This window comes from Rhopalosiphum padi, chromosome 2 (assembly GCF_020882245.1).
Source record: "Rhopalosiphum padi isolate XX-2018 chromosome 2, ASM2088224v1, whole genome shotgun sequence".
In the NCBI taxonomy this organism is placed as follows: domain Eukaryota; kingdom Metazoa; phylum Arthropoda; class Insecta; order Hemiptera; family Aphididae; genus Rhopalosiphum; species Rhopalosiphum padi.
Window position 1 is genome coordinate 6,054,996 of NC_083598.1, and position 18,965 is coordinate 6,073,960.

Below are 18,965 nucleotides of genomic sequence, written 5' to 3' on the forward strand. Positions count from 1 at the left end.
TTATCACGGGGTCCAACTGTACCCATCCCATATTATCTATTATTTATTATTAAAATTTTGTTAATATTTGATAAGATAATTTTGGATTGAAATTAGAAAATTGAAATTTATGTATTACCTATGGCTATCCATGATTGGAAATTGGAATTATTTAAATTTTAAAATACTTTGTGTTACCTATGTTATCATTTTTTTTATAAATGGCTAAATTCATTATAGTTTAATGAAATTTATTTTTTTTACTGGTTAATTTTTTTATTTATTGGTTCATAATAAATTTTCAAATCAACTACAAATTATGAGCAAATCTTTAGATATTTGTAAAGCATCCGTAAGTAAAGAACATAGGTCATAGGTTAAATAACAAAAGTTATTTATTTATTTTTAATTGAGTGATGTAATTTGATTTTAAAACAATTTGTATGGAAAGATATTTTAATATGATTTCTAGATAATCCAAAATAAATAAAATATTTAGTTATCAATTTAAATACTTACATTAAATAATTATATTTTTTATTTACTTACTGGCTATTTTTAATATTTTAATAACTTCATTTGTTCTACTGTATAATATTATATTAGCTGTCTATTTACTAGTATTAAAAATTCTTTACTTAATTAACATTAAATAATTGATTTATTACATCATACAAACCTACTGCCTATTCAAATTCCTGAATTATTATATTGATTTGTTGTCATAAGAAATGTTATATTCTGTATAACTTGAAGGTGTTTAAGGATGTTTATTAATAATTGTTATTGACAAATTTGAATGTATTTTTATTGTAAATAATAAGTAATAAACTGAGTTCCTCTTGGTTTTTTTGAATATATTTTATATACATATATCTTATTGTTGCGTTTACATAAGTAACAACTATTAAACAATTCTCAATTATTATCTATATAGTATAAAAAGTATACTCAAAGAATACTGTTTAATTTGTAATTTGTAACATATTTTATATTTTAGCTTGTAAGTTTAAAAGCAGAACTTTTACGCAAACAAGATGAAGCAAATAAAGCAAAAAGTTTTTCTGGTGATACATTTATTCGACCTTTACCTGGTGCTAAGACACCATCATGTCTTCTTCAGTCTAATGAAGGCGTTGAAAAACGAAACGCTAAAGATTTAGAAGAAGAATATACACCAGATGTTGAAAATAGTTTAAAAAAATCAAGGTAATTTATTAGTAAAATTTATTGTATTTGGTATCTATATTATATTCAGGTTAAGATTGAAACACATTTGTGCACTTAGACTGAGACATGGATCACTGTCATACCTCCCAAACTAATGTTATTTTTCTATCATTGATGTCAGTGTTGTCGCTAAGTATACAGAGAATCATAAATGCAATTGACATGCACCGACGCGACAAGTTTTAATAGACCACTTAGTTTAATATTAACCTGAATAGTGTAAACTGTACTATAATATTATATTGTAATTTGAAATTTTCTGCAATTAATTATAATATTTTATGTTGTTTTATTAGAGATGTCTTAACTATGAAAGCAAAACTGTATGACAAACTAGTCAAAGGTGAAATGGTAAGTGAACAAGATAAAACATTTTTAGTTGATTTTAAACAAAAAGTTACTGAAAATAAAACTACTTATCCTGTATCTTCCACAAAAGAAAATGATAAGGAGCAAGAAAAATCTGACCCCGATGCAGATTTAGATAAATATGATTCAGGAGCTGATGATGATTGGTAAATTGAATTGATAATTTTAAATAGGATATTTATTTTTAAATTGAGGTGTTTGGTTATTTTAAATGGTTAAATAATTCTACAATGAAACCTCTGAATAGCGGTCACCAAAATTTTGTCCGTTATTAAGTGTTTGTTATTCAGAGAGGATACATTTTTGAAATTTATTTGTATAATAATGTACTAAGTATGTATAATGTTATTACTTATTACTTATTTATTGTAAATTATTACATTTTTATATTTTTACAAATTATTATTAATTATTATTACTTAAAGTATATTTTTACAATCAAAATCAAAATTATGTATATGTATTTTTAAATTATTTTTGTTTGAAAAAATCGGTGAGCTTTGTCTGTTTATAATTACACCATTTTTGTGCAATCTCAATAGTAATACGAGAATACATACAAATGTGAATACGTATTATTTTCAAATAAAGATTAGGGACTTACCATTATTTTAAAAACTCACTATTAAAATAATGTCCGTTATTCGGAAGTTTTGCTATTGAAAAGTAGTGAAAATGTCCACGTTCCCCCAAAAATGTCCGCTATTGGGAGGTGTTCGTTAGTGGAGGTTTCACTGTATATTATATTATGTAAAATAATCATCCTATATATTTGTTATGTACTTATGTATATTATTATTTAAAAATTCAATTTTACAATTGTGTGTACAATTTTATTTTATTAGGATAGATTATACAGATTTTTTTGGGCGTACTAGAAGATGTTTAAAAACGGATCTAGAATTTTTTAAAAAAAGAGATCAAAGGATTGAAAAAGAATTAGAACCACCATCACCACCACCTAATGAAATAAAACAACAAACACCTATAACTAAACAAACATTTGTAAAAGAAGGTAGGAATCCAGAAGAAATATCAGAACTTGTTTCATCAGATATGCGTAGAGAACAATTGCGTCTCAAATGGGAAGAAGAAGAACAAAAATTAGCCCAACGGACTGACATTCATTATGAAGATATACGATTTGATGGTGAGTCAAAAAAAACAATATTTTTTAGATTTAGAATAGTATTTCCTAGTTTTGGATTAAGTAATGATAATTATGTGATTTGTGGATATAACTTATCTCATGTAATATACAAATTGCAGACACAATTAATTACCTTCATCACTCTTTCAAAAAATAATTTCAAAAAGCAGTTGTAATTCTTATTACATAAGCAAACCTATCAATCAAAGTATACCTATAAACAATAATAATTGAAGTTTTATTGCAAACATTTTTGAGAAATAGCCTAAATATTTTGTCCATATCAAATACATTTTGGGTATACCATAATTATAACCAGATGGTTGTACAAAATTATTGAAAAAAAAAATGTAAATTCAATTTTAGTTATGGTATAAAATAATATAGCTATACATAATTAATTTCAATAAAATATATTTAATATGGATTATGATTAAAATATAATAATAATTTTATAAAAATCGATACCTATTGATATGTATTCTGATACTCAATAGAATATATTAAGTCATAGGTTAATAATATAAACTTTATATATTTCAACACATAATTGATGGAAAATAATAATCAAACTTGCCACTTGGATTGGCCAGCAGAAAGTTATTTTAGCTTCTTGTTAAATATTAATACAGGTCATAGGCGTGTTTACGGGTCTTGCCTGTCCTGCACTGGCATGACCTGCGAAATTTGATCTTACATTATTATTTGTTGTGCATAACCTTATTTTTTTCTCAGTTTCTGATTTCATATAGGTTTATTTTTTTAAATTTTTATCATGTAGACTTGTAATATTTATAAGACTATAAAATGATAATTAATAATAATAATAATAAATAATTCTAGTGCAATAATCCCATCCTCTTGGATATGCCATTGTTATGCACAACCTGCGAATAAGGTCTAGACACGCCTATGATACAGGTTATAAATGCTATAGGGTTAACAACATTAGAATATATTCATAATAAGGAAGAAATCATAGTTTATAGTTTGGGAAATGGCTATAAATATTATATTTGTCATCATAGTTCTAACTGTAACTTTTAGTTTGAAGTTTCAAAGTATGTAATATAAAATAGTAAAAGTAAGTTATCGGCATGATGGTTGACAAGAAACAATAAAAAGTAAACTAATGTGAAATCAGTAAAAATGACTAAAAATGTGGGACAATGACCTAAAAATATCAAAAAATGACTTAAAAAGTAATAAACACCAAAAAATGCAAAATAAAAATTAGTTGTTCAGATTCACATGCTAATGAAACACATTTGTGGCCTATAGAGCATTGTCTAATAAATTCCAAAAAAAAATGCAAAATGCATCAACTTCTGAGCCCTAGTCATAACATTTTAGCATTGTAGTTTCAAAATATTTTAAACAGTACAATATAACTGTATTTTATATTTTTATTTAAGTAAACATAATTTTATAACATATAACTACAAAATAGATAAATATTATATAAAATTAAAGATCACATACTTTTATATATTATTATAAATAAAAGAATATTATATTAAGTAGGAACAATTTTATAAAAAAAAAAGTTAATATCTATATCTATAAAAATGCATTATTTACAAACTAATATATAGACTGAATACTTAGCCCAGTTTCTACGCTCACTTTTACACTAAATAGTGATTTATTCATTATTTATTATAAAAACAATTTTTGTTTAATTCAAGCTCATATTAAGTGTAGATTATATTAATTGTAAAATTTAAATTTGTATATAACAATAATAAAGGAGAAAAATATTTAAAGTATGTTAATTGTAATAGATTAAGTAGTTAATTTTAAGGACAATTTTATTATTTAATTAAAAATTTAAAAATTACAAGGAACGTTAACCAATTATATTTAAAATATAATACATCCATATTTCATGATTTTATTAAAATATATCACTATTATTTGCAATGTTATAAGTATGTGACTATTTTAAAAAGGCTTATAGCCTTATAATATAAGGCTAAACTTATAATATTATACAGCTTTATAGGTTATGAATATTAAACTTAAAATATAAATACATTTAGGCAGCAATAATTTATCAGCTGATGCCTTTGTAAATGAATTATTGTTCATAGATGTATTTAATATTACTGTAGCGTTAATAATTTTATTGGAGTATTTATGTTTATCTAATTGCGTCAAATCATCAAATAACCCACTCCCATCTTCTGATGATTGGTCTAAATCTTCATCATCTGTTGAAATTGGAACTGGATTTAAGATTGTTGCATCATTACATAAAGTTTTAGCACAAAAACAATATTTCACATTATTTGCTGTTTTACAGTCAGTAATGGGATACTCGTTGCAAGATTTCAGAATACTTTTACCTTTAAAATATCAAAATTAAATTAAATTAAAAATTCATAAAATTAATGAATAATAATTATTGAAACTAAACTAAATGCATTACCATAAGTTTTGGTTAGACATCCTTTATATCCTTCTGGACATTTTAATGTAAAATTGATTGCAGCATTTGAACCACAAGTTGGTATAGTTTCAATGTCATAATTTGAAAACGTAATAGAGATTTCTGAAGCTTCTGTGATATCAGAAATTTGATTTGGTGTACATACATAACATGTCATGTCTTTTTTTATGGATGCCGAATAAGTTAGACCTATAATTAAATTATTACAAATTATCAATACATAAATTAAGACAAAGTATTAAAATTATTAGTAATCATGCTAATAAAAAAAAAATTGTTGAATCCAAATGATAATATCTATAATACTTTTTTTACTTTACTGTTTTTTTTTTTTTTAAAGAATAAAATGTTTACTATTTTTACAATAGATAAAGTATTAAATTAAACATTTTCCAATTTTTCTTTATATTTGGGTTAATTTAAAATGTAAAAAAAAAAAAAAAAATTCCCTGTGAAGATTTTACTACTCTACCATGTATAATATGTTTGGTTCACGCATCATTAGACTACATGATGATGATTTACTTGTATATAGAATTCGTATAAATTGTATTTTATTACAAAAGATATTGTTGACAACAGCCTAGTGAATGAAAAACCCATTTATTATTTTTTGCTAGATTTTAAAACACGATATATAGTCACGAAAAGGCTGACTCATTGAACTCGTATTTTAACGGACCGAGGGTGTCGTGTTATGGCCAATTGGTTTAATGACTTAGTATTTAGGTAGCCAACTACAATTATAAAAATGAGAACTGTATACTATCGTAATACCGTAATAATATAGTCTGTAATATTAATTTGAAAATTTAAACAAAATGTAGATATACTAAAATATTTTCTTTAACGAGTAACATTTTTATTCTAAATTTAATAATAAATCCGGGTTATGTTAAGTTATAACTTATAAGTAATATTATATAGTAATTTAAACTGTATTAAGCGTATTATCATTATTATTGTTCTTTAAAATAACTTGAAATTCCATTATTTCACAAATTTGGATTTTATTTTAATTCGTCAATATATAATTATTCTACTATGTCGAATTGAAAAAAAAGAATGGTAATAACTAGATTTACGATGTTCCTGGATCCCACGCAAATTAATTCGCTTTTATAAATACCGGACAAAACAGTCAATAAATAAAATTCCGTAAACATGAATGATGATGTTAAATAAATATATATACCTACTATCGTCTATTGAAAACTGAGTTCCACGGATGATTCGTAAGCGTTAAAAAAACATTTTATAGTTCAAAATGTTTATTTGGAATTCAGCGTGTTGCCCATTCACACGTTATAATAACATTAATAATAACTCCTTATTATTTTTCTCCCACGAGAATTTTAAATAATTATAGTTATATACACTTAAACTAACACATTTATGAAATGCATGTTTTTAAAAATTTAAACTTGTCATTTATATTGCATTCATTACGTTGTTTAAGAAACAGTTATTGATGTATGCAATTATTATATTAATATTTTCTAATTCGTACGATTAAATTAATTTTCAAAACAATATTATGTATATTTTATTTTATTTATTAATAGAAATAACGTATAAATAGTAAATACTTATCACATAATTTATTTATTAAAAAATTAGTATTTATTATTATATCTTTTTTTTAAGTTTTGGCAATAGATCAATTCTATATGACGTGTACTATTTTTTGATACAAATGTATATATTTTTCTACATTATCTATAGATTATATTTAATAATATTTGATAAAATTAATTTTTTTATTTTTATTAAAGCTACCAATATAAAATTATTACAGCTTAACAGTTACAAATAATAATGAAGTATTACAAAACTATATTTGCCTTACGTAAATAACTATGCTTATTCACTGAATGTATTATTTGATGTTGTTAGCTCATGTTAAACTCATAAATCATAATGTATAAGATATCATATTATTTCCGAAAATTGTATCTTTATATACAGACTAAAAGTTACAACTTTGGATTTAACTTTTAAAACTTTTCTTAGACAATTGTTTCTTTTAGATAGAACTTTTTTTTTTGTGTTTGACGTAATATATCAGATGACAATCTTTTAGGCTCCAGTCTCAAACTATATGTGGTTTAAGTATAATCGATGTCTATATGACTAATAGGTATAAGATATTCATATGTATTATGTGTAGTAAAATAAAAACTACATAACCTTCGATAACTGCGATAAAAGAGAAATGGTAGTACAAACATTGTCAATTTAATTTTTTTTTTATATAAAATAATAAAACGTTCCTGTCACGATTTAGTGTGATTTTTTTTCTGTCATTTTATGACATGACATGTATAGCGTCTTGCGTACAACCTGTAAACATTTTGAATAATATATTGTTTTTTTCACACATATTTCAAACTGTGTGGAACGAAATTAAATTGAAAATGTACGTACTATTTCTTTTTTCTTTATTTAGAATGAATTATCTATTTCGTTAGACATTTCGTATTGAATCAAAACATTATTTTTGTTCAAACTTTACGCAACTATTGAGTATTAACTATTAAATAATTTAAAATCTAAACGTTCCATTATACAACAAATATTGTTATTGCAATTTTAAAAGTATTGTTATGCATGTTATATATTATAAATATTTTTTAATAAAGAATGTTACTATGTTGGATATTCATGTAAATAATATCAAGAATATGTCTATCTATAATATTTTAGAAAAAAGATTAATTTTTATAATAATTAGGAATGAAAAAAATTCGTTATACCTATTATTGGTTATATAATATATGTCCCATACAACTCTACTACTCATTATTGGCACTATTTTACTTATTTTGAGTTAGATAATGTACTATATACTGTTAAATGTATATGTTTACTTTTTTCAAAGGGCTAAGCTCGTAAAATAAAATAAAATGTCTGTGCTACAGATAGACCATAGTTTTTAATAAAAAAATTATGTTATCGTGTTTACTTATTATTGTTGCAATAGAGAATTTACATAAAAAATACAAAAAAAAAATCACTTGAAAAATGTTGTTGCTAAATAATTTATTCTAACATGTCTTTTGTGACCATTTATTACCTATTCACTTATGCTTATTAATTATTATAAATAAATTTGCAGATTAAGTTATAAGAAAAATATATTGTAACTTTTTCATTAAGTTATCCTCATCTAATTTCAATCCTTTGAACCTACGAGTATAACTTATCCGTCTTATCCACTAAAACAATTGTATTATAACGCATTAAATTAAAATAATATCAACTATCTACCTATATCTATTAATTTGAGTATAAATTCATTTTATGAAGTTACTAGTTAGTTAAATGACAAACTATATTTTCAATATATTTTATATTTTAACTGAAATATGTATTAGTATTTACTATTTAGTTTATCTATTTTTTTCGAGGTGAATATTAACGAAATATTTTATTATTATATTATTAGTAGTAATATAATTATACTGTTCATAAAAATATTAAAACATTTAAAACTCAGTAAATACAATATGATTTGTATTATATTATTATAGTTATGTAATGAAAGTAGAATGACCTTTAATATATTCATAATTTAATTAGTCTTTTTGTATTTAGATTTTAAACGTGCGTAAAATTGAATTTATGTTTTACTTTATAGATTATTTCCAATCTAATCTAACAAATGAAATTAAAACAACTTAACAAGTTGTAATTTCAGTAGTTAGTATTAATAATTTTAATCAATAATTTCGTTTATTTTTATTTTTACAGAGGTGCTTACTTAATACTATATACTTGACTAATACTAATACTAGTAATATTAAACTATACATTATTACTTTATAGCTTATATTATATGTCTATACATGACTCATATATATTTTGTAAAATATGCTTTTTAATATTCTTTAAAGTTAAAATATATGATTTTATATGGAAAAATGTATACACATAATTATATGGTTATTTACTAAAGATTTTTCTCGATTAAGATTTATTTATGTACTAATAATCGAAAATAACTGCAATATTAACATATTCATGTATAATTAAAAGGAATTCGAAAAATTAACGAGCAGTGTCATAATTAACTAATTACTTCCCTAATTGCATAATAATATTCAAAATTAACTTTATAAATTCTAGTGGGTTTAACAATTTTAGAGCAAATGCATATTTATTATCATAATTTTTAGTTCAATGAAAGTATACAATTAATATTTCTTTTAAACTTTTAGTTGTTTATAATTTTAATGATTTATTTGTTGAATTTGGCCATCAGCCTATCTCATCTCATTTCATTTTTTATGCCAAAAGTATGAATGACAGTGATAAATAGGTAAATACGTTTACAGAATTCTTAAATGTATACAATTTTGAATATATATATATTAAGTTTCTATTTATTAATAAATGCAATGATTTTTATATATTATTGAGTTCTTTATAATTCATGCAATCAAATACGACTGTAATACAAGTATCTAAAATACAGAGCCAATAATATTATATATTTTACTTAAACTTACCGATTACGAAAAAGCAAACCATCGTAGTTTTCGTCCATCGCGGATAACCAACAGACATGTTTAAAAAAAATACTATTGATAAAATGAAAACGGCATCACATTTTCAGTAGGTTTACATAAACAAATTTATAAAAATTATTGGATTAAAATCGATTCTGACCACAAAACTAAAATAATTTTTTTTTTTAACTACCCGTGTGGTGTGGCTATAAATATAATTGATTGCCGTCTTGTGTAGTTGTATAAACGTGATCTACGAGCGATCTGTGAATATAAAAAAAAAATCGATGTAGGTATTATCCTGTATTATAACGTTCATTTACCGAAAACAATGTAACAATATCGAACATAGTCGCGCGGTTCGCACTGCTTAGGTCAGAATGCGAGAGAACGTCTCTGGCTGGCTCGCGCTCCCTCTCGTCGTTTCCTATATAATAATATTATTATTATTATACATCTACAACTGACCGTGAGGGCACACCATCTCGCGGGGTTTGCGTATATTATACTGTTACGCAAACGATCAATTAAAAAAAGAAAAAAAAGACCCGGATAAATGTAAAGTCTACCGGAGCCTAGGACCACATTTATCTTTCGTTTCGTGTGTATGTATATATATAAATTGTTAAATGCCAAATGGTTCGCCATAAATTATTTTGTTCTTCCTATATAAGGGGAACGAAGTAAGTAATGAGATAATTTTTAAAAGTTCTGAAGATGTATACGAAACACCGCACTATGCGACTATAGTCTATGTAATAATATATTATTGTTTGCATTATAGTCCGTCCACTATTCATAATTAATTATGTATATATTAGTACCGAAGTTTAATAATATATCGATTGAGTAATATTGAGCTTTATTATTATTTTATCACCAGACAATAATTATTTATAGGTATTAAACTTCTTATTCGGACTCCTCGATACAATTCTAAGTAAAATTAAAAAAAAACATAGGTTCACCTATGTATAAATTATAATATAATAGGTATAATTAGGTAATAAAATATTATAGTATAATTCATGTACACGGATGTGTGTTATTTAATGTCGGCTATTAAAATAGTGTTATAGTAATAAAGTTTTTTATAAGAATAATTCTATTTTTATTACTTTTTACTATTGTTTATATATTATTTTGGAATTGGTCCGTCTATTTTAGATCCTATACAAAAATCATGTGGGATCGGTATTTGGTATATAGGTTAATTTAAAATACTTAATTGTTATACTGCAAAAAAATAGAAAAATCTTAAATTTAAGGTTGATTACTGACGCGTAGGTTGTTGGATCTTGGATCATAATGAATATTGAGCTGTATACAAAATAATTTGAAATTTCTTCCATTAGTCTCTTTGATTGAATATTATAACTAAATATAAAAACTAAAACAAATTATAAAAATAAATTTTATTCCCGAAAAAAGCATAAATAGTATTTTAGCCTATAATTATTTCAAGTTAAAAATGTTATTGACAGAATACTACAGCAAATGTCGGGTGTTGGGCAGTCGTCTCGTTAAATATTGTTCAACTCATCGCAGGATAATACTATTTTGTGTTTAAACTTTGAAAGCAATGGTCAATCAATGCAGAGCTCTGAAAAAAAAATTAAAATGCTCGGTGTAAAAGTTGTTCGATATTTTTCGAGAGCACGTGTTATTATAAAATATAAATATTAGTATAGATTTTAAGTAAAACACAAATACCTGGAAGTTATACGCTGAGAAAATCTCTAAGTATACAATATAGACTGAATATCAAATTTAAAAAATAAAATTCTTTTGATATTTTAAATAGTTATATAAATTTATTTTGAAGTTTTTCAATAAAGTTTAAAACTTAATATTTTACAGTTTACGATAATTTCATTCGATTATTGAGTGCGTTAGTTAATATTAACGTGATATTATTGAATCTTTTAAATCTTTTAATATATAATTTATACATATTTTAAAACTATGTATTTATATTAGTTAAACTTGTATAATTTGAAATTGTTATAAACACTATACTTTTTTCTGAGTTTTATCTGGCGGGGATTCGCAGGGTATAAATAAATAAATAAATAAATACAAGGTGTGTAAATGTTTTGGAGCTATATATAATTCCCTTAATGAAAAAGTGTCTAACAAAATAACATCATTGTAAATCCAATACATACGTTTTGTGTTATGTTTTTAATGTATATAGGTACAACAGTTATGATTCATGATGTTGTAAAAGTGTAAAACACGTTGGAATACGATAGAAGAGTACCTATTGTTTGTGAGAGAATGGTCGTATAGGTAGATAACAGTTTGTAGACAAAGAGGGGAGAGAGGTTGTCAATTTTCTGTTTTTCATTGTACAATGTCTCGCGTAGGCGTATCATAGCTATATATTATTTAAAAGAAATGTCAATGAAAATTTTCACGATACACGCACCACAATCCTTATATTTACACTTTATCCATATTACTATATATAAATATAATATTGTAATTTGTAGTGCAGCTACAGTGTAGCAATGCAAACGTAGATATGATTTTACTTGAGAGGGCTGATAATTTGTTGTATAGGAAAGCCTTTACTAGGATCCCTCATAAGCTTTGTATACTGAAGCCGTTAGTAATGTTAGTATTATAATATTATAAAATTTTAGACTTTTGCTGCAGCCTTTATACAAATTAAAATTTTAGTATTTTTATAAATTTTTATTATAAGTAATGATTATCATAAAATTATATTGTTCATACTATATTCAACCTATTACCGTATTAAACGACAACACATAATCGCAAGACAACAATGTATATTTATTTATAATAATATCAAGTTTAAATCTTTAAGCAACAAATTCCATGTCTTAGATTAAATTATGGTATGGTTCAATGGTTATTACCAAAGGGCGGATGTTCATGCAAATAATATAATATCTCCTATATAAAATTGTATAAATATGTCTGATAAAACGTTATTATATGCATAAAAAAATATAAAAATATTTGTAAAAAAATCAAAATACCTATCCTAAAAAATATTTATTAAAACTGTTAAAAATTAAAATATAAATAAAATAGATAATTAATTATTATAATTTTAAAAAAAATGATGTATTTTTACTAAATTATAATTTTTTTTATTGTTCATTTAATCTGAAAAAATAAATTAAAATTATTATTAATTTTTTTTAATTAATGTAAAATTTATTTTGTTTTATTTATTTAAATGTGCATTACATTGTATAATCATAGTTTTTGAAATATTTTCGAAGTGCATAGAACCCCTATCTCTCAAAATAATGTATATACTTGGAAAAACTTAACTTAACATCTACAGATGTAATAAGTACGTATTTAAAATAAGTTAAATCATTAGGCGTTAAGTTTTCTTCTGTTTTAATATAGTGTTATTATATTATTATATTTACCATTTAAATTGTTTGAAATAGTACACATAGAACACCAAAACCTTTGCTATCTTTTTGAAATTTTTTAAACACAACATTTGTTTTATTGTTTAGATTACTTATAAGTTATAAGACCTTGTTCTAGTTGTTCTACATTTTTAGATTCTGAGTTGAGCAATGCATGTATTGATTTATATTTTATATTTTTACGGGCTGAGCCCTTTTTTACATAAATTTAATCATGATGCGTTTGTGTGTGTGTATGAGTACACGATAAGTTGTCGTTAAAATACTTTGATTTTCAAGTATGGGAGTGGTTAGCACCTATATATCGAACTGAATCTGGTTTGTACTTTAAAGAAGTCAAACTTAAAAATTCTCAGTAGTCTGCAGTACTTAATTTTTAATTGGAAAAAAACAAACAAAGCATTAAGGAAAAACGGTAATTTTTACGCAAATCTAATTTCCGACAAAATCGATTTTGTTTTTTTGACGTAACTTGAAAACTATTTTGTAGTTAAAAATTCATAAAAACTTTTTTTGTATCGGATTTTTGAAAATTTAATATACAATTATTCATAAGTAGTTCATACTAAAATTATAAAATCTAAAAAAGATGTATAAAGACAATTATTTAGTTATAATTTAAAAACATTATTCGCGAGAACTTAAACTATTATGTATTTTATATTATTACCTATGTATTTTGCTATAGACAATAAGGTTTTTAAATTATTTTAAAACATCTATTTATTAGCTACTATGAATCTATTTACGGTATTGGTATTTTAAAAAAGATGTTATTAAATTTTGAGTTATAGAAGTTGATATAATATATTATAAATATAATTTAGCATTATAATAATTAAATTATAACAATATAATAAATGTACTATGTTCGGTAAAAATGATATAAAATGATTAAATACTTTAAATTAAATAAACGACTTTAATAGTTATATAAAAAAACATAACTTGGTGGTATAAGCTAATAGACCATTTCTGCTCAGAATCGTTTTCGTTTACAATTATATAATATTATTGAATTGAAATTTAACAGACTTATAATAGTGACCTACTCAACACCCAAAGTACAGCAGGTACCCACTTACCTATAACCTATCTTTTTATTATATTAATTGCGTCAAATAATGTATATAAAGGTATTAGTTATTACTCATTAGGTACTTTCAATCGATAATATTAAATTTATCCATAAAGATAAAATTTCTAAAATAGTAATTTAAACAGATAATAATTTAATATTAAACGTCGAGTAAAACCTAAAGATACCAAATATTGCTCTTATAAAATAAAAATATGCTTTGAAATAAAAATGGATCAAATTATGCGAATATACTATACGTAAACATAACAATTTTACTTTCGTGTTCTATAGATCACAAAACGAATTTTTTCTACTCTGCAATTTATGTTATTAAAGGGAAAAAATATGGAAATATTGCAAATGCATAAACATCCGTCCTTTATAGTTATTAGTGTTATTACTCGTAGTAGTCATAAATAATGCTTATAAATTATAATATATATTTATCTAGTAATTTACCTATAGAATTCTCCAGACTCAATTTTTCCTTTAATTATATACATTTATTTAAATTCTTATTTTGAGAATTCTTAAAAGGACGTCATACCACTACGATAACGTAACTAACGCTCCAGAGATGGCGTTCGTATCACCTATATACCGCAGTAAGTGAGTTGATTCCCGACCTACTTTATGTATTAGTTGATTCCCGGGTCATTACTCATTACGAGTTATGTGCGAGCTGTTCGAAGTGCAGTCGAAAACATATATTAAATGCAAGAACAATGGGACTATAAAATCCATAACAAACCGAGAAAAACACATTTTTTTGATAGAAGTGATGTCACGGTATACTGGTTATCTCATTACCAGATAACAATTTTTATGTGTTTTAAATATTTTTACCTAATTATTATTTTTTTTAACTAATATATTTTTTAATAAATAATAAAATATAATGTAATACAATAAAAATTGAATGATTTTCAAAATATAAAAAAACTAAAAAGAACAACATTTTTGAGAAACTTGTCAGCCAACCTCCTCATCGTGGTGTCTCTTAGATTACGCTAATAGGTTGAATATTTGACTAAATATTGAAAAAAATATATTATGACTCGGGAACCAACTCGTATGCAGCCCTAAGACTATATTTTCAAATTCTTAGATTTTTGTTATACCATTAAAATTTACAGCGACCTGTTACAATATAAACCATAAGTTGTTAAACAGATAATTTTTATGAAAATATTGATGTAAGTATATAAATTGAAATTCAAATAAAGATTACTTTCCTAGTTATTAAACCTCGTGTAGGTATTAAAAATAATGGTCTTGGTCTATGTATGATAATAGTTTTAAAATACATAGATATGATAATTTAAAAAATAAAAATAACAGTACCTAATATTACTATTTTAAAAACTTGTAATTTGTAAACATTATAGGAGTAAAATAAGTACTATTGAGTAAATTATTATATAAAAGTACCTATAATATAGTTTAATAACTCAGAAATTACCTACTACTTCGAATTTTGATTCAAATAATAAAATATATAAATTTTAAAATAGTGTAGTTAACTATGGTCGAGTAAAAGAGGCAATTTTCATTTGTAAAAAAAAGTTTGTATCATTGCAAATTTGCAACAGGAGTTTGTCCTTTTCTTAAATCTTAAATGGCATAGAAAAACAAAAAAATATTTTAAAACATGATCTGCAAGTAAATACTTAAATATCTCTAAAATCAGAATCTGAATAAAAACATTATTAAAGGATAAAAGAGGGGTGAACATTTTTGTTGATTCATTCTGTATTATATTTCTTATAATATGCTTCCAGTCCAGTGCATTTTCTATCTGTGGTCGTCGAATCACTCGTTATATACAATTTTTGTTTTTACTCATAACGACGACTATATATATACCATGGATGTATAACTATATATATGTATATTATATATATATATATTTCGAATTCGACTAAGATTTAAATCTATTTGGATGTATTAACCGAGAAGTCGTGATGACGTTATACAGTGTTATGTTAATCGATTTCTATTGTAACTTGGACGTATAATTTCTGATAAATAAAAGAAAAATAATTAGTGATCGACCGTTTATAGCTGGCTCCCTAGCAGTTTAATATGATGTTTATGTAAATTGATGCGTATTTTACTTGCTTGCGTAATTATTAAAATAGAAGCTGTAGATATAAAATGATAATCAAAAAATATTTTGAAAACCAAATGCTAAACCACCAAAATTTACACTCAATAAATTATGTCTAATAGTATTTTTATTTCTTTATTCTAGTAAAATGTATGGTATGTGTGTGTGTGTGGGTATTTGTATATTATATATTATAACTTTTACAAAATAATAATGCGTGAACATTTCGATGTAAATTTTTTTAGCATCAGAGAATTTAAATTGGTCTATTGTAAACATGATAGGTGATGTACAATACTCTGAATACTCATGATTTTTTTGGAAAAATATTACAAGAATTATTCAAATATGACCTTCTTAATGTCTTGAAGTACAAACTTCTCGTATAGTTGAATAGAATATCCATAGTTAATATTTAGAGAAATGTTTGATTATATAATAAGGTTTCTATTATTATCATTTATCACCTACCTACGTGAAAGAATCGTAGATCATATACCATGAATTGTTTAGCAATACATTACTGACAATAATACGTCCTAATATAATTATATTAACATGGAAGCGGTGCATGTCGTGTAACTTATTTAATATTAAGTGAAATTAATTGTAAAAAATATAAACGTTCATAATTGTAATACTAATTAATAAATTAATGTTAACTGGTTGTACATAATTTAAGAGAACTGCACATTTCAAAATTTGTATTAAATAAGATTAAAACATTCGCTGTTCTATATTATAATAAATTAACGGTTTTCTATTTTATAGCGCTAGAATAACTTATAAAAAACATTAAGTACTAATTAAAGTATGACGAGTATGTGATAATTTACAAAAAATATATATCTTCTATACAATATTGATAGATTATTAATTATAAACTGTGCTTATTTATTTCTTGGAGATTTCATATTTACTCATCTCCAAAATATTAATGATATCTTTAATTAAATATACGAATATTTGATCAATGCTTATACCTACTACCTATACCTATTTATTTTGAAGAGTATTCCAAGTGGTGGTAATATAATTTTCATAAATATAATTTTATAATGAATATAAATCATTTATTGTAGGGTTACACAAGTTGTATTAGATGTGATCGGAGACTGGATTCATTAGTATTTGTATTTATTTTTTAACGTCAATAAATATAGCAGTTAAAAATATATTTTATGATATAAAAATTTGGAGTTTAATAGGTACTTACTATTTAAAAATATATCGTTTACAGAGGTTCGGGAGCACGGTGTTGGTTATTATACATTTTCAACGGACGAAAAAGAACGTCATCGCCAACAAGCCGAACTTAAAAAGCTTCGAGAACAGACTAAAACCACGCAAATTTCAGTACAAAAGCTCAAGGAAAAGCGTGCTGCACAGATGGCCATCCGACTTAAGGCCATCAAGCGACGTAAAAAGGAAAAACTTGGGCTTCCAATGGACTCCAGCTCTGGTAAATTTATGTTCATCACACTGGTGTAACTGAATAATAATATTTTGGTTTATAATTTTTAGACGAAGAAGCGCCGCCACCAAAAGATCCGTCTCCGGAAATTATCGAAGATATGGACGCCGAACGCGCATTCGAAAAGTTGAGAAAAGCTGCTCATGTCAGACCTTGGGACCACGGAAAGGATGGACTACAAAAACCTTGTATGCTTGTTTTTTTAAAAAATTTTTTTGTGATATATTTATTTTAATTATAATTATCTCATCGAGATTGTAATTATTATGGAATATGGGTACTTGTTAATATAGTTATGACGTATTGTGTTTATAATTTGTCTTTTATGATCATTTATTGTTTTAGTGTTGACTCAAGAAGAGTGGAACGAAAAGCAACGCGCCGAAAGGAAGCCGGATTTTGCGTGGAATTACGACGACGGCATGAAAGTGCCCAAAAGCCGATCCAATAACTTTCAACACGTCGACGAAGACGATAATGAGGATGACGAGGACGACAACGAAGACATGGTTGGACCGTCGTTGGATATGTTCATTGCACCGAATAATCCAAACAAACAGAGTACAATTACGTCGAGAAACTTCAAACAGTTTATTCACAACGAGTTGGACGATGAACCTACGACCACTAACAATAAACCGTCTTATGACGACGATAGCGATTTGGATAATATTCCATTACCGACTGAATTTAAGAAAGGAGCAGAAATCGCACCGCCCCCAACTTACGAATATTATGGACCAAGTGGGCGAGGACTAAAAGCACAAGACAACTTTATTAGTGTTAATGAAATGCAGGACTCTATTACCAAAGGATTTTCAAACGTAAAAAACATGAATAAACCTCGATCAGTCAGAGGTATTGTGGACGATGATGATGATGATTGATGGTAAATAGTTTTCAAGATGTTACCCAATGAAAAATATTATGTTATAATAATGTATATGATTTGTTACTTATATTGAACCATTTAGTGACATGATAACTATACAAATGTCTTAAGAACTGTATACTTGTAAAATCTTCAATCATATCACAAGTGGTATTATTGAAAACTATTATATAGGTATGTAAAATTGTTTAGATAAAAAAATAAAAGGTAATTTGTTATTAAATTCTCTATTATTATAAATGAAAAAACAAAATGTCAATAATTAATTATCACAATTTTGTATCATGTAATAAGT

The 18,965-nt window shown here is 24.7% G+C and overlaps 2 protein-coding genes across 3 annotated transcripts; one reads left to right on the top strand and one right to left on the bottom strand.

Moving 5' to 3' along the window:
* Positions 1–122: 122 nt before the first annotated feature.
* Positions 123–18,893, top strand: LOC132920177 (coiled-coil domain-containing protein 174). The gene is made up of 7 exons (XM_060982349.1): positions 123–331; positions 980–1,188; positions 1,506–1,724; positions 2,424–2,728; positions 17,545–17,766; positions 17,829–17,966; positions 18,124–18,893. Exons 1-7 carry the CDS (start codon positions 299–301, stop codon positions 18,663–18,665), a joined length of 1,668 nt encoding a protein of 555 aa, XP_060838332.1. The 5' UTR covers positions 123–298; the 3' UTR covers positions 18,666–18,893.
* Positions 4,117–10,161, bottom strand: LOC132920178 (uncharacterized). Of its 2 annotated transcripts, none has more exons than XM_060982351.1 (4): positions 9,885–10,161; positions 9,692–9,763; positions 5,160–5,369; positions 4,117–5,076 (listed from the first exon to the last, which is right to left on the bottom strand). In XM_060982351.1, exons 2-4 carry the CDS (start codon positions 9,747–9,749, stop codon positions 4,718–4,720), a joined length of 627 nt encoding a protein of 208 aa, XP_060838334.1. In that variant the 5' UTR covers positions 9,750–9,763; positions 9,885–10,161; the 3' UTR covers positions 4,117–4,717. The 2 variants fall into 2 exon arrangements, with proteins under 2 accessions (XP_060838334.1, XP_060838333.1); XM_060982350.1 differs by having other exon boundaries at positions 9,692–9,781; positions 9,885–10,159.
* Positions 18,894–18,965: the final 72 nt, after the last annotated feature.

What these genes read in the sequence shown, in the direction of transcription:
- LOC132920177 (XM_060982349.1), top strand. Translation starts at nt 299, where the DNA reads ATGAGCAAATCTTTAGATATTTGTAAAGCATCC. An exon ending in TGAAGATATACGATTTGATG is followed by an intron (nt 2,729 to 17,544) that starts GTGAGTCAAAAA and finishes TATCGTTTACAG; the next exon opens with AGGTTCGGGAGCACGGTGTT. An exon ending in TCCAATGGACTCCAGCTCTG is followed by an intron (nt 17,767 to 17,828) that starts GTAAATTTATGT and finishes TATAATTTTTAG; the next exon opens with ACGAAGAAGCGCCGCCACCA.
- LOC132920178 (XM_060982351.1), bottom strand. Translation starts at nt 9,749, where the DNA reads ATGTCTGTTGGTTATCCGCGATGGACGAAAACTACGATGGTTTGCTTT. An exon ending in GGTTTGCTTTTTCGTAATCG is followed by an intron (nt 5,370 to 9,691) that starts GTAAGTTTAAGT and finishes ATTTAATTATAG; the next exon opens with GTCTAACTTATTCGGCATCC. An exon ending in ATGTCTAACCAAAACTTATG is followed by an intron (nt 5,077 to 5,159) that starts GTAATGCATTTA and finishes GATATTTTAAAG; the next exon opens with GTAAAAGTATTCTGAAATCT.